We start from the raw sequence: 15,465 nt of genomic DNA on the forward strand, positions 1-15,465 counted from the left end.
CTCCCTTAGAAAGCAGGCTCTTCAGAGAGGTCAGAGAGGCCTCACAAGCCTTCTGTCTCTGACCCCCAGCGGCCCTATTGGATCACATCCAGTTTGGGCACTGCCACATTGGAAGCAACTACAACGTGAGCTTCACCATCAGCAACCACAGCCAAGTGAATGTGATCCGGTTCGAGTGGCCCACGTTATCTTCACTGACCTTCTCCCCACAGGTAAGTAAAGCCACTCACTGGGTTCCACACTCTCTCAGGCTTAAGCCAACCCCCATGTGATTGTCACTCCATCCCTACAGATACACGGAATGGGATGCAAGCACCTTAAACTAAGAAACTGCCCAGTACCCACGCCACAACTCAGGCCTAGTGCTTGGAGGCACTGCTCAGGGCCCCCCTGGTCTAAAGGGAGATTAACAAACCCTGCTGTTGGGATGAAGCCAAGGAATTCTCTGAACGCTTGGATAAATGACTACAGGTCCTAGCTTCCTATTCAGAATGTAGACCTGTGTCCCTAGAGCATGACCTTCAGAAATGGCTCGGCAAGCCAAAAATAAATAAACAAATAATAAAATGGTGCTCCATACAAACAGCCCTAACACATGGGAAGCTCAGGCAGAAATACTCCCATAAGTTCCAAGCCAGCCAGGGCTCCTGATAGATTCCAACACCCAAATCCAACCCTAAGGAGTAACTCCAGAAAACTAACTCTATACTGTATGCCAGACCCAGTTCCAAATCTTTGTTATCCATAATCTTTGTTATCCACATTTGGCCTCTGAGGAAGCAGAATCAGTATAATGGATGTGCTAGGGTAACCTAAGTTGTCAAAGGAGATAGAGCCAGGCTGCTGGCAGTTCCCTCACATTTGTGTGCATCTATATATGCACGTGGACACATATGCACATATCGTGAGCAATCCAAAGCCTTCATAGGCCTTCACTGTGCAGAGGAGGGAGAAAGGACGCCTTCTCTGGCAGAGGCCTGTCATATGGATGGTGTATATGTTATTGCTGCAGGTACATGCATCTTTATCTAAGACAAATTACAAATCATCCTGCAAATAAAGCTTTTTCATCCCAGGGCTTGCCCATACCCTTAAACATTATTAAGAATCCTCAAGATGCTTTTATTCATGTGAATTCTAATTATTGATATTTGGCTTATTAGAAATTAAAGCTGCTGGGCCCGGTGGTGCACACCTGTAATCCCAGCACTCAGAGAGGCAGAGACAGGCAGATCGCTGTGAGTTTGAGGCCAATCTGGTCTACAAAGCAAGTCCAGGACAGCCAAGGCTACACAAAGAAACCCTGTATAGAAAAACCAGAAGAGGGAAAGAAAAATTTAAACTATTTTTAAGATTTCTTTATTTTGTATTTGTTTGGGTATAGGTGGTGTGTGTGTGTGTGTGTGTGTGTGTGTGTGTGTGTGTGTACACACCACATTTATTCCTGACACCCACAGAGACCAGAAGAGAACATCATACCCGCTGTAACTGGAGTATGCTCTTAACCACTGAGCCATCTCTCCAACTCCAAAAATTAGGAATATTTTTAAACATGCTTGTTTTAAAGTGCAAAAACCATTCCATATTTTATTCTAAAAATAAGCATATTTTTAAAAATGTGTGTGGCAATGCTAGAATTCTTTCAGCTTTCTCAGTAAGACAGGGTCTTCTGGACAGGCATGGTGGCATATGCTTTTAATCTCAGCACTCCGGAGGCAGAGGCAAGCAGATCTCTGTGATTCGAGGCCAGCCTGATCTACAAAGTGAGTTTTAGGACAGGCAGAGCTGTTACACAGACAAAACTATGTCTTGAAAAATCAACAACAAAAAGGACAGGGTCTCCTATGTATCCCAGGCTAGCCCTGAGCATCTTATCCTCCTGTCTCAGACTCCTGAATACTTGTGTGATGGCTATCACCACACCCAGCCATTTCACGTCTTCATAAATTTCTTTATATCTGCCTGAATAAGAGTCATGTGAATTGTGCTCTCTGTTCTTTCTTTCCATTCAATCTGACTATGCACCATTATCTTTGACTTCTAGTAAGTTCTATTATATACTCATGAGAAAAGGAGGATGAAATAATCAAGGGGCAATTTAGTATTACCATGAAAGCTTTGTCCTACTGGTACCCTGGAAAGATCTTTGGGATGCCAAGGCTCATTAGATCACTTTCTAGAAACTAGCACACTGTATCAAGCCACCTACTTGTATGAATCATGATGAATAAGTATCAAGCGGTTGTGGGTGGCATCTGGTGCCCTGCCGCTTGAGCTTCAACTCAGATCACTAGCGTTAGAGACCTTAAACACTTTACAAGTTTTTTCTTTTTTTTTTTTTTGACCTATGAAATGGGAGTGATGGTTCTGTACCACTCAGAGTGTGCTGTGGGGATTAATAAAATTGCTCAAGAGTTTAGACTAGTGCACGAGATAAGTAACAGAATGGTAACTATTAATATTGTTCTTATTATGATGTGTATATGCTTGTCTTTTGTTTTGTATTTGTTCTTGTTTGTTTGAGAGAAGGTCTCACTCTGTAGCCCAGACTTGCCTTAAACCTACCTAGGCCAGCCTCAAGCTCATGGCACGCCTGGCTCGCCTTCCCACGTGCTGGGGTTCTTCACGTGAGCACTGTGCCTGGCCTTACAATGAAATTTTAAAGAATCTCTTGTATGGATCTAAGTCAATCTACCTCTACAGGCCTGGATGATATATTTTGAGTCATCACCAGGCATCAAAGGTGCCTTAAGATTGAGTTCCTGAAAATACAAATACCAGGACTTTTTTTCACCCCCTAGATAGGGCATCTCCACCCTGGCTGTTCCAAGGACGTGGTGGTGACCCTGAAATCAGACGTCCCTATCAGCCTGAAGAAGATGTCTGTCAAGGGCAAGCTCTCTAAGATCGCGTTTCAGCTCCCTGCAGACCAGGTCCATGACTGGGACGACCGCATGCGCACAGTCAAGTGGGTGGATGCTTCCCGAAGCACACCCGGGGCCTTGACAACCAAAAAAAAGGTGAGTACTCAAAGGGACATGAAGTACAAAACTAACCCAGCCCACCACGCTTGGCTGCTGGCTGCTCTCAACTTCAGTGTCTCGCCGTGGCAAGTAGGAAAGGTTTGCATCTGACTTCAGTTCCAAGAATGGCAATTTAAGTTTCCATGCCCAGTAGGCTCACCAATGACACACACCCTCTTAGTTGACAGGGTTTAGCTTCAGTCTTTGTAATGGGTTTAGCCAGTACCATCACCTTCTCCTCCTCCACCTCCTCCTCCAAAAATGCCATCACTAGTCAAGTAGCTGTTTTCTACTTCCATCAAGTGTCTCGAACAAGAGCAGGCAGAACTTTCCGTTCTTGGCGGGATCTCATCTTCTCCCCACACATGGCCCCTGCATCCACTCCTTGCTATCTTCCTTTGAATTCCATAATAAATTAACCCATGCCCAACAAGGGAGCTTGGTCCTGAAAAGCTGTGTGGTTCTGGACATTTTCTCTCTTGGTCTCTCTCCTAGAGGCAGTCCCTATCCTAAGTTACTCCCTTGATCTGGTCTTTGTTGATCTGAGCATTCTAAAAGGATTGAGGTGTAGCTATGCTCTGTTCGAGGTGTAACTTAACTCCATTCTTTTTTTTTAAGGTCATTGTATGTGATCATAGTTTCATGAGCCACACTGTATGCATTTCACTGTTGTATACATTTCAGTCTTTTTAATCTTTCTCAACGTTATTTCAAGTTTCTCTCTTATGGACAGTATATCTGTGCATGTTGGCATCCATGTTTATACATCTACAAGTGGAGTCACCAAGTCAGGGGACATATGAGTGTTCAAATTTTTCAAGCTGATGATAAGGTGTTTTCCAAACTCACTATACCCATTTCTATTCTTACAGCAGAGGAGTTTTGTGAGCTGTATCCTTGCCAACACTTGACTCTGTCAGACATTTGGGAGGCTTTTTCATTTGTTTGCTTGTGGGACACTAAAGATGAAGCCACAGCCTCTTAATGGTTAGGCAAGGCATTTGAGTTTTTGTCATTTGATTTTTTTGTTTCTTGTTGTTTTTGTTTTTTGTTTTTGTTTTTTGTTTTTTTTCGAGACAGGGTTTCTCTGTGTAGCCTTGGCTGGCCTGGACTCGCTTTGTAGACCAGGCTGGCCTCGAACTCACAGCGATCCGCCTGCCTCTGCCTCCCGAGTGCTGGGATTAAAGGCGTGCGCCACCACGCCCGGGTGAACAACGGGGAAATTATCTCATTATGAGGCTTTATTATATTTCTCTAACCACTAATGAAGTTGAATATCTCTTCATAAGACTATTGACCACACACACGCTACCTCTTACATGAATGCTTTTTTGTGCCTTTTGCTTGTTTTTCAGCTATGATGTTTATCCTTTAAGTTTTTGTATCTTCAAGGACTTTTATTTGTATTGTGTGTCCATACATATTCTCAAAAAAATCTATAGCTTAACTTTTTACTTCGTTTTTTTTTTTTAAAGCCCTGTCTTCATTTTAGTTCTTCATATGCATGCAAGGGTTGAGGTATGTACACATGAGTGCAGGTGTCCTCATTGGTTCGAAGACAGCATCAGACCCCTTGGAGCTAGAGTAATAGGTGGTTGTGAGCCACTCCACATGAGTGTTAGGAACCAAACCAAGGTCCTCTGCAAGAGCAACATTCACTCTTAGCAACTGAGATATCTGCCCAGCCCCTTCATGTTTTGATAAACAAAAACTGCTCTTAATTTTTTTATAAGATTTTTCATTTATTTTTAGTTTCTATGTATGAGTGTTTTGACACACACACACGTGTGTGCACGCACGTGCCACATGCCTACAGTGCCCACAGAAGCCAGAGGGTCCTGTCAGATCAACTGGAGCTACAGGTGGTTAGCTGCCATGTGGTTGCTGGGAATTGAACCTGGGTCCTCTGAAAGAGCAACCAGTACTCTGACCCAATAAGCCATCTCTCCAGCCCTCCACACCTCCCCTCAAATCCTTAATTTTAATGTAGTCAAAGTTATCTGGTTTCTTGTTACATTTATTGCTTTTGTATCTTACTTTTATAACCCTCCCTCCCAAAAAATATATCCACCTTGATGCAGAGTTTTAAGTCTGAGCTTGGTTTTTGATACTTAAGCCTTTGATGCATCTGTAAATTCTATCTGACATGAAACAAGGCTCTAATTTCATATCTTTTCATTGAGATAACTCCCTTGCCAAATTTGGTCAGCCCTTCTGCTCCCTCGTGATCTGATGGGACTCTGTGTCATATCTCAGTTTTATATGTGCCTAGGTCACTTCTGGTCTGCTCCACTCTGTTGTCAGTTTGTCCATCCTTTCTGATAGCGTCATAACCAACCTGGTGTCTGGAGGGAAGTCCTCACTCTGCATTGCTTTATTCCAAGTGTTTCGGTCATTTTTGATCCTTTTTTCCCCCTGAAGTATACTCTCTGAATCTATTTGCCAAATATTGTACAAACCTGTAATGTAAATATGTAATTGATTACAGCTCTAAGTCATTTGGGGAACAATCGACAATTTTATATTAATTCCTCCTTCCTATTAACAAGGAATTTCTATTGTTTTAGGTCTTTTCTAAGACTTGTAGCTTTCCAGTTCTTTAGTAGTAATAAAGCTTTTCCATTGTTTTCTTTAACATTTTAATCACTTTAAGATATTTTACTGTTCAATAATTTTAATGGAGTTTTTAATTTGTTCTTGCATAAATTTTATTTCATTATTTTTATTTTCCCTCCAAATTTTTAATGTGTATTTTCAAAACAAACTATCTCTATCTTTTAGATATGTATAGTTGGTGGTGATGCACTAACTGGTGACTCTTGTTGTTTGCACTTTTCTTAATCCATCTCACTGAAAGTTATAAACTTTTCACAACTAACCTATTCTGTTCACCCTCTCCATTTGCACTTTGTTTTCTGATTAATTAATGCCTGTTCTTTCCCCTGTGGTTCTCTTTTCTCTATTGTTTGTTTTTGTTTTTGTTGTTGTATTCATTTTTTGTTTCTGAGACAAGGTCCCTTGACACAACCCTGGCTGTCCTGGAACTCACCATACAGATCAGGCTATACTACTCAAACAGCGATCCGCCTGCCTCTGCCTCCCACGTGCTGGGATTAAAGGTCTGACCATGCCCAGTTCCTCTATCTTCTTTACAGTCCAACTGGCCCATAATCCACGCCCATGTGATCCTAATCCCCTCAGTAATTGCCTGTTGTTCAGTCTTTCATTTTCATTTTGAGCTATTGGGGGTTTGCCAGACATGTCTTCTGGAACTGCACACACTTTGTGGGTTCACGTCCATTTCCGTATGTGCCGCCGTTCCCAGTGTTCCTGTGCACTGCTGGCTTTGCAATGTCAAGGACATGGCTGCCTTTGTTTCAGGTGATAGAGACAGACCCTGAGCCAGCCCACTCGATAGTAGAAGAAAATTACCGAGAGCTGCGGATCCAGATCAGTGCCAATGTGGATTTTGCTTCATATCAGTGCCAAACTAGTGACGTGTTCTTTAAGGAAACGCTGGTTTATCAGACCCGAGTGTTTGAGTGAGTCACTGAAAGCTTTCAGACTACTAGGGAGACTGTCTCTAAGGGCTAAACAGTTGCATTTTAAAATTATGTATATATTTATTATAGTATAGCAAATGCTATAATTAATATATATTTATTAATATAGTATAGTGATATATAATAATTGCTATATTGTGATATAATTTATATAATTAACATTTTATATAATGTGCTATATGTGTATATAAATATATAATATATATGTTTATATATTGAATATATAAATTGTAATATATTGTATCTTTTACAAAGAAAGTGCATTAAGTGAAGGAGTTCTGATGAAATTGCTTTAAAATTGCTTTATAAAAATGTTTTCATCCAAGCATGTTAATTCGTTCTGCAGGAAGCCAACACCAAAAAATCTTGAGCTCCAATCCATAATAACCTATATAGTAGCAAGACCCAACCTCAAAACATTTTTTGGGACAGGGTATCACCACGAGGCACTACCTGGCCTGGAACTCACTAAGCCAGGCTGGCCTCAAACTCACAGAGACCAGCCTGCCTCTGCCTCTCCACTGCTGGGTTTAAAGGTGTGCACCATGCCCAGCCTAGCTGTATTTTTTAAGCCTTTTTTTAAATATTTGCTTTTTGGTTAACATGTAATGATGGTACATATTTACTATTTCAATGCAAGTGTACAGTGTGTAATGATTGGATCAGAATAATTAGCGTTTCCGTGCCTTAACATTGATCTGGAGGTGGACCCTTCAGAATCCTCTGTCTAGGGCCTCATCAAATATATGACAGGTGTCTATACACTGTAGAGTGCCCTGGCTTACTGCTTCCATTGCACTGGTTTTGATACCTTCTATCCACCCATGCCTTCCCCCTGACCTGCCCCACCTTCCAGTAATCATTATGCTATGCTCCCCTACTTTGAGATCAAATGTACTAGCTTCCACACATGAGAAGGAACACACGATAGGTGTCTACGTCTGACTTGTTTTGCTCAGCGTAATGTCTTCTACCCCCACCCATTTTGCTGAACAGGACAGAATTATAGGGACAGAAAGGAAGGTCCTCAAGATTAAACTGAAAATAGACCTGCTCACTTCCGGGTATACATCCAAAGGAGGTTCAGTTAACATGTCAAGGAGATGTCTGCACTCCCGTGTGGACTCTTCATAGCCTCCAGGACAGAGGATAAGCCTGGGTGTCCACCGTCAAATGAGTGAATAAAGAAAATATGACATACTTGTGTGTGTGCACAACAGAAAACAATTCAGACTTAAAAAAAAAAAAAAAAAAAACCTAAGACATGAAATGACTTGCCTTTGAGAAACAGTACAACTGACACTCAGGTGGAGCAGGAAGTACGGACAGCACATTCTGAAATTTGCTCTTGACCCCACCCCCACAGGTTTGACCTTGTCAACACAGGACAGGTGCTGTTAGAATACAGCTGGGCCTCGGATGAACCCTCCAAGGCAGTCACGTTTTTCATGCCAGAAAGTCACGGTAAGGACCCCCCTGTCCCTGACCAGAGTCACCATTCACAGAAAAGCCTTAGAGGCCAGCACCGCACATCCAGCCTCCCGAGGAGCTAAGAGAGGGCACAGCATGGGGCTTCGTGCGCTTTACAGAGCCACGTGGACCTGAGAGACGAGCAGCTTGACCTCTCCTCCTTCCCAGTCCTCTGCCCAGGCCTTCTACAGTCCCACCAGAGCGATGGCCCAGGTCACTCATCACCACGGATCTTGTCTTCCAGTTCTTTGGGTTTTGTTTTGTTGTTGTTGTTTTTTTTTTCCAAGACAATCTTGGCTGTCCTGGACTTGCTTTATAGACCAGGTTGGCCTCAAACTCACAGCAATCTGCTAGGGTTACAGCCATGTACCACTGAACTGCTGTCTTCTAGTTCTTAAGACTTCTGCAAGATTGCAGACCACTGAAAAACTGGTGTGGGGCTGGAGAGATACCCAAGCAGTTAAGAGCACTTGTACCTCTTGTCAAGGACTCAGGTTCAATTCCCAGAAGCCACATGGTGACTTACAACTGCATGATACTGCAGTTCCAGGGAATCTAACACCCTTTTCTGATCTCTTTGGCACCAGAAATGCATGGGATGCCCATGCATGCATGCACAAAAAAGCACAGATACACATAAAAATAAAAGAAAAACTGGTGAAAACAATGAGTCATTTTCCCAGAAGAAATACATACCTATGCCAACATGTACAACTGATACACATGAAACTATAGCAAGGGGCCTGACGCCTGGTAGGTACATAAAGTGGTTGCTGCTATTTCAATTGGGGAGGTTCACAGACTTTTCAGATGAGCCCTCTTTACCCATGGTCTCCCCCCGTGTAAATCCCTATGTTAGGTCAATGGCTCTCCACAAACCCTATTCATAGCCCATTACCCTACTGCAGAAGATCCACAAACCCTTTCTTGACCTGCTTACTCTGAGCCAAAAGGAAATCCATCTGAAAACATTATAACATTAATAGAAGAGTTTTTCACAAGTCACCTGTGAAATATGAGTCGATTCCTTTCTACTTGTGTCCAGCGTTAAATATACCTGCTGTAAGGCATGAGTCCACAGACATCCCAGGAGAGGCCACTAAGCGACTCACGAGTGGGCTGCCTCTCGTTGCCCTTGCAGAAAAATCACCTTCTCTCTATCCTCCCTCAGGTTCCAGTCAAAAAGATCAGCTAAGTCAGGGCACAGGCAGCACCCTGGACAGCGCCCTGGACCACTGGACCGAAGGCTGTCCCTCCCCCTTCTCAGTGGAGCCCTCCTCCGGCGTAGTGCCTGTAGGGAAGTCGCAGAAGCTCAAAGTGAAGTTCTCCCCGATGGACACTGGCGAGTTCGAGACCACCCTGTACTGCCAGTAAGGAAGTGTGTTCTCCTGCGAGCCTCCAGCTCTGACCCTCCTCTCCTGTCCAACTGCTGTCACCCTTTCTGACCTTAGACGCCTCACAGAGCCCAGACGTCTAAAAGGGCCTCTGGAGAGCAAGGGGAATGTGGTCTAAGTCCTGCTCATCAGCCTCTCCCATCACTTCCACCTGCCTACTTCCCCCTCCCTGGACACATACAGGAATCCGCTAAATAAGAGAGTAATTTGCAGCGTGGCAGATTCTGCCCGTTGGGAAAGCTTCCTTCTATATTCCCTGAGACTCCATGGCCACATATATAAAATGCAGGCAGTAATCCTTACCATATAGAATTATTTGGAATACTAAGTGAGCTAATTTAAACAAAGAGTTGAGGCAATGCCTGGCCCACAATAAGCTCAGTAAACAAAGAGAGGGAGGGATATGGGGTTGGTGGACCTGTCTGGTCTGGTCTGGTGTCCAGTGAGAGAGAGAAAAATAAGCATACATGCATACATCATACATACATTAGCTAACGTCCCAGATAGTGTACCTCCTTCCGGGAGAGATTCCAAAGAGAACAGCTTCCCTTAGAGAAAGTCTGTAAGCCTTGCCGTAGGGTGACAGAGACCTACGTGAACTGTCAGTTTTCCCGGTCTTATACCAGAGAGACCTCTGCTGCAATAGGGCTCAGCCCTGGGGCTGGGGCTGTTCATGTGCTTCACCTTCTACAAGGTTCTTAGGATAATATTTTAGGATTTCCAGCTCCTTCTCTATAATTTATCATCAGATGCCTAGGAGTGGACCCAGAGGGTGAGCACTCCTCTTCATCTAACCACTGATAGGAGGGGAAAACTGGGAGCCCTGAGTAAGTACACAGAGGGACCCTGACTCAGGATTCTCATACCAGCCCACTCGTCTATTTAACAATTAATTAGTGAACACCCACTATGTAGAGTGTGGCAGTCAGGCCCAGAGTGGTGCTGTTAACCAAGACAATCACATGGAACTCACATTTTGATGGACAGAATAATTATTACCAACCATCTCAGAAAGAAACAACAGAATATAAAGTCAAAATTAAAATTTCAGGATTCCCAACCTGCCATCTGGAGAGCAAGGCCCCATTCTGCTAACTAAAGGGCGAAGCGTCCTGCCATTCTGCCATTTTGAACTGAAGGAATCAGACTACATCAGTGGCCATCGGCGCAACCCAGAGCTCCGAGGACCAGGCACTGGACCTCTCGATCCAAACACCCAAGTGATCGAGTTCACCAGTGTGGGTATAGGAGGAAAAGATTTCCGGTGAGTCACGTGGGTTTGCATGGATTGAACTCATGCCAGTCAGTCCTTCTAAAGAATGCAGGTGGAGAAAAGCCAGCTGTACTGATGCCTTAAAGCAAACTGGATGTTCCATGGGTTGCTCTGGAGATTTGACATCAGAGAATTGGTACATGACTGAAGCTAGATTCCTTGTCCACAGCTTTTGACAGTGGGGGAATTTGGGCATATGTATAAAGGTGTGTTCCCTCACCCCACCTTGACCACACAGCATCCCTTGGCACATGTGGCCTTGGGAGCATCAATCACTCAATCACTTCAAAGTCCAGAGCTCTCATTACACTTCAGATTCCCAGGGGGAGGTAGCAGCTTGACTTCTACAGTAATGAAGTTCTCAGATCATTTCTGGTTCCCAGAGGGAGACGGTGACAGTTCTGGGATCTACATAAATTTCCTTGATTTTTTTTTTTTTTTTTTTTTTTTTTTTTTTTTTTTTTTGCAATACCTTCCCTCACTTCCTGCTGTCATTTTTTTCCCCCTTTGACCAGGACCTTTACAATTCTGAACCCGACCAACAGCACCTACTCTTTCTGCTGGACCTCTGAAGAGACAGAAAGTCTCCAGCACCCTCCAGCCTTTGTGTGTCTTACAGAAAAGGGTGTTATCCACCCTGAGAAGAAAGCTGAGGTAGGGGTGTGTGTGTGTGTGTGTGTGTGTGTGTGTGTGTGTGTGTGTGTGTGTGTGTGTGTGTGTGTGTGTGTGTGTGTGTATGTGTGTGGTGTGTGCGTGTATGTGTGTGTGTGTGTGTGTGTACTGGGGACCCCACAATTCTATAGCCATCCCTGCACAGCAAGTGTATGCAGAGAGAACAGAGTTGATAAGAATCATTGATCTGCATGTATTTATTGAGTGGCTACCATGTACAATCCCAATGAGGAAGATAGGCCTGGGTTTTCTTGGCTGGCTCTGGAGAAAGTCCTAGTATCTGCAGGGATTTGATAAAACTATTTAAGGAGCAAAGGGGAAGCAGACATAAATATCTGAGGATTCCTGGAATCATGGTATGAGGGCATACAGAACTATCTGCATATAAAAGATTGGCAACAGCAAAAGGATATGTTTTTCTTTGCTGGGGGAAAAGGCAAAATGTAAGAATGGAGTCCTGTCTTGTGGCTTAGTCCTAAATGTCGCCGTAATAATATAGGGCCAGGGGTCATATTTATATGTGAACTTACCAGTCAAAGCTTATGTGTGGGCTCTACGGCCAGTAAATTCTACAAAGAATCTTATATGTTAGAAATAAATCCATGAAATGAAAATTATGCATTTGAATGCCTTCGGGAAGCTGGTGAGATGGCTCAGTAGATTAGGGTGATTGCTGCCAAGCCTGAGACCCACATGGCGGAAGGCGAGGGCTGACCCCCAAATTCATCCTCTGACCTCCACATGTGTGCTCAACATACATGTATCACACATATTCACAGATAAACATCCACATGCACAGAGAGAGAGAGAGAGAGAGAGAGAGAGAGAGAGAGAGAGCGAGAAAGAGATACATAAATAAGAACATATTTAAAATGCTGATGTGGATGCAGTTAAGATGCTTTCTGCTCCTGCAAAGGACTCAAGTTCAGTCCTCAGCACCCATAACAGACCTATAACTCCATCTCCAAATGGGATCTGTCACCTCTGGCCTCTCTGGGCACCTGCAATCTTATGCACATACCCACATGTGGACACATACGTACACTGGTTTTAACTTTAAAAAACAGCACCACCAACAACTTGATGCCAGAGTTGGAGAGATGGCTCAGTGGTTGAGAGCACTGGCTGCTCTTCCAGAGGTCCTGAGTTCAGTTCCCAGTACCCACACAGCAGCTCACAACTGTCTGTACCTCCAGTTCAAGAGAATCTGACACTCTCTTTCAGACATACATGCAGGCAAAACACCAATGCAAATATTTTTTTTAATTTGATGCCTTTGGTAAAGTCACCCAAATGAACAAAGCAAGCCATGGGGAGTATGACAGACCGTTCTGGCACCAAGGCTCACTGACTCTACATCTTCTCTGACACATGACTGTCACACAGACAAGTAGACCCAGGGCGGCCTGTTATCCTAGACTTTTCTGAGAACATCAAATTCCTATATTTCTATGTGAATCTCTCTATCCTGTGTGTTGGTAGTTAGCTCATCACTTTTAACCCTTCCCAAAGATCAAATGAAGCCTATCTGTAGACTCTCCATTGGGCTTCTGCGTATTGGCAATGCCCAGGCCATCTAAGTCAATGTAGGATGGGGAACTAGGTCCACTGTAGCTGTGGTCCTGCTTGGATGCAGGATGAAGAGCTAGGTCCACTGTATCTGTGGTCCCGCTTGGATGCAGGATGAGGAGCTAGGTCCACCATAGCTGTGGTGCTGCATGGATGTAGGATGAGGAGCTAGGTCCACCGTAGCTGTGGTCCTGCTTGGATGCAGGATGAAGAGCTAGGTCCACCATAGCTGTGGTCCTGCTTGGATGCAGGATGAGGAGCTAGGTCCACCATAGCTGTGGTCCTGCTTGGATGTAGGATGAGGAGCTAGGTCCACTGTAGCTGTGCAGGATGGGGAGCTAGGTCCACCGTAGCTGTGGTCCTGCTTAAATGTACTCCTTCTCCGTAGCCCAGAAATGTATCTAAGACTATCCCCATTCCTAGAGAGGTAAGTTGAGGAATCTGTCATATAAGCCTGTGCTGGTTGGCATGACAGTAGTGCCATTGAGGTGCCATATCTCCGGGACATCTCTCCTGCATTATCTTGTCATTGCCATGGCAAATTCTGCTCTTCCATTCAATGCTTATAGACCAAGTATGAAGAAACTCAGGTTGGCCCCAAAGGTGAAAGTTCACAGGGTAGCTTCTGAGAATGGACTTTCCTTCCAGGTCTTTCTGCTTCTTTCTAGCAATCTGCTCTACTTTCTCTCTACCAGTTTCTTCCCTCTTCATTAGTTGCTTCTGTTCCTTTGTATCTCATTTAGCAAATAGGTTGTGGCCTGCCATGGCCCAACTCCCGCTCCCAGCAACCACCCCCACAAGAGTCACTGCCATGCAGCCCAGTCACTCAGTTTCTTTTTCTGAATTTCAGAGATGGACAGATAGGCAGGCAGGCAAGCAGACAGAGAGGAGAGGTGCAGGGAGAGGAGGAGAGGAAGAGAGAGATCTGATAATGAGACTGAGTTGGGCTACAATATGCCAGACTGTTGACAGACACGTAGACTTTCTTTGGTATGGGTACCAGTTTAGTCAGAGGCTGTGGATGGGGTAAATGGCTCCTCAAAGACAGGGAGAACAGGCTGACATTGCTGACTGAGCCAAACCTATACTTTAGACAGTAATGACAACCTGGGAAGATGTCACCTCTTATGGCCCTCGTGTAGTAAGTCCCTAAAGGGCCAAGGAAGATGTGCCTCTCACTGTCCTCTTCCGAATTGTCTTCATAGATCACGTTCCAGTTCCTGCCTGTTCACCTGGACATCACAGAGGCATTCTGGACTTTCTCTATCCCAGAGCACGATATCTCAGTCCCCTTCCTGCTGGTGGGCAAGAGCACGGACCCCCTCATCTCTCTTGACAAGTCACACCTCAACTTCAGCTCTCTACTCATCGGTAAGGTGGCCCTGTCAGCTTTTCATTTTGAGTTGGCATGACCTTAGGTCATCAAGGGCCCCAGGGGCAGACAGGAGTGGGGCACTCCTTGTGAAACCTTTCAGAAATATGTCAGAAGGCCTCTCTCACTTATCCGAGATCCATATGATAATCTCTTCTCAATCTCGTTTCCATCAACTGTCTTTGTTATAGATTCTCCTGAGCAGGTTCCTGTAGGACCTGCAGTGACTCTGTTCATCTTCAGAGCTTCGTGATTTGTACACGCCTCTCTACCTCCAGGCTGTGGGCTATGCTTGCTTGTTGCTTGGTCTGTTCCTCGATGTTCAGATCTCTCTACCTTCTTTTCTTGCATTCACTGGGCTCATGAATCATTGTTTATGGGCTGGAGTGGAGGTGTGGCTCAGTGGTTAAGGAAGTGCTTGCCAAACATGCACAAAGCCCTGGTTCAATCTCCAGTACAGAGGGTAGGGAAAGACCAGTTTGGCCCAAATGCTCCTCTGCAGGACAGGAATACACTAAAATAAAGCATAGGGTCCTCAGCCCCATGAGGTTTGCATTCTAATCATAGGAAGGAGACTAGCAAAAACTAAGTAAAATAAATAGTAAGTCAGAGGTTGATGCATGTTATAGAAAATAATGCAACAGGGTAGAAACAATAGGAATATAGTAGACGCTGAGATGGTAACATTCCAGCAGAGACGTGTGACAGAGCTCTATGTGTGTTTCATATAGATGTGAGTGGGTATATAAAATACAGCTAAGGCCAAAGAACTTTTACATGATTTATTTGATGTTAGTTCAGACAACAATATTTTTATAGTAGTCAAACTATACAAAAAGTCTAATTCAAAATGCAATAATGTACATTTCAGTATATTAATATATCATTATATCAATAAAGAGGAACCATATAATCATATTAAAAAGATGTTTTAGTTAGGGTTTCATTGCTGTGAAGGGATACCATGACCAAAGGTACTCTTATTAAAGAAAAGCATTTCACTGGGGCTGCCTTACAGTCTCAGAGGTTTAGTCTGTTAGCAACATGGCGGGAAGCATGGCAGCGTGGTGCAGGCAGACGCGGTGCTGGAGAAGGAGCTGGAGCTCCACATCTGGATCCGCAGGCAGCG

At 44.2% G+C, this 15,465-nt stretch overlaps 1 protein-coding gene across 1 annotated transcript in view; it reads left to right on the top strand.

The window, feature by feature from the left end:
* The window catches only part of Hydin (HYDIN axonemal central pair apparatus protein), a 306,967-nt gene that overhangs the window by 265,797 nt on the left and 25,705 nt on the right, over nt 1–15,465 (top strand). The window contains exons 64-71 of the mRNA XM_051168753.1: nt 70–212; nt 2,802–3,020; nt 6,405–6,565; nt 7,953–8,050; nt 9,228–9,426; nt 10,502–10,714; nt 11,239–11,377; nt 14,170–14,335. Coding sequence (XP_051024710.1) covers nt 70–212; nt 2,802–3,020; nt 6,405–6,565; nt 7,953–8,050; nt 9,228–9,426; nt 10,502–10,714; nt 11,239–11,377; nt 14,170–14,335 — 1,338 coding nt within the window. The remainder of the gene's footprint in view (nt 1–69; nt 213–2,801; nt 3,021–6,404; nt 6,566–7,952; nt 8,051–9,227; nt 9,427–10,501; nt 10,715–11,238; nt 11,378–14,169; nt 14,336–15,465) is intronic.

The sequence above is a fragment of the Acomys russatus genome, chromosome 26 (assembly GCF_903995435.1).
Source record: "Acomys russatus chromosome 26, mAcoRus1.1, whole genome shotgun sequence".
In the NCBI taxonomy this organism is placed as follows: Eukaryota; Metazoa; Chordata; class Mammalia; order Rodentia; family Muridae; genus Acomys; species Acomys russatus.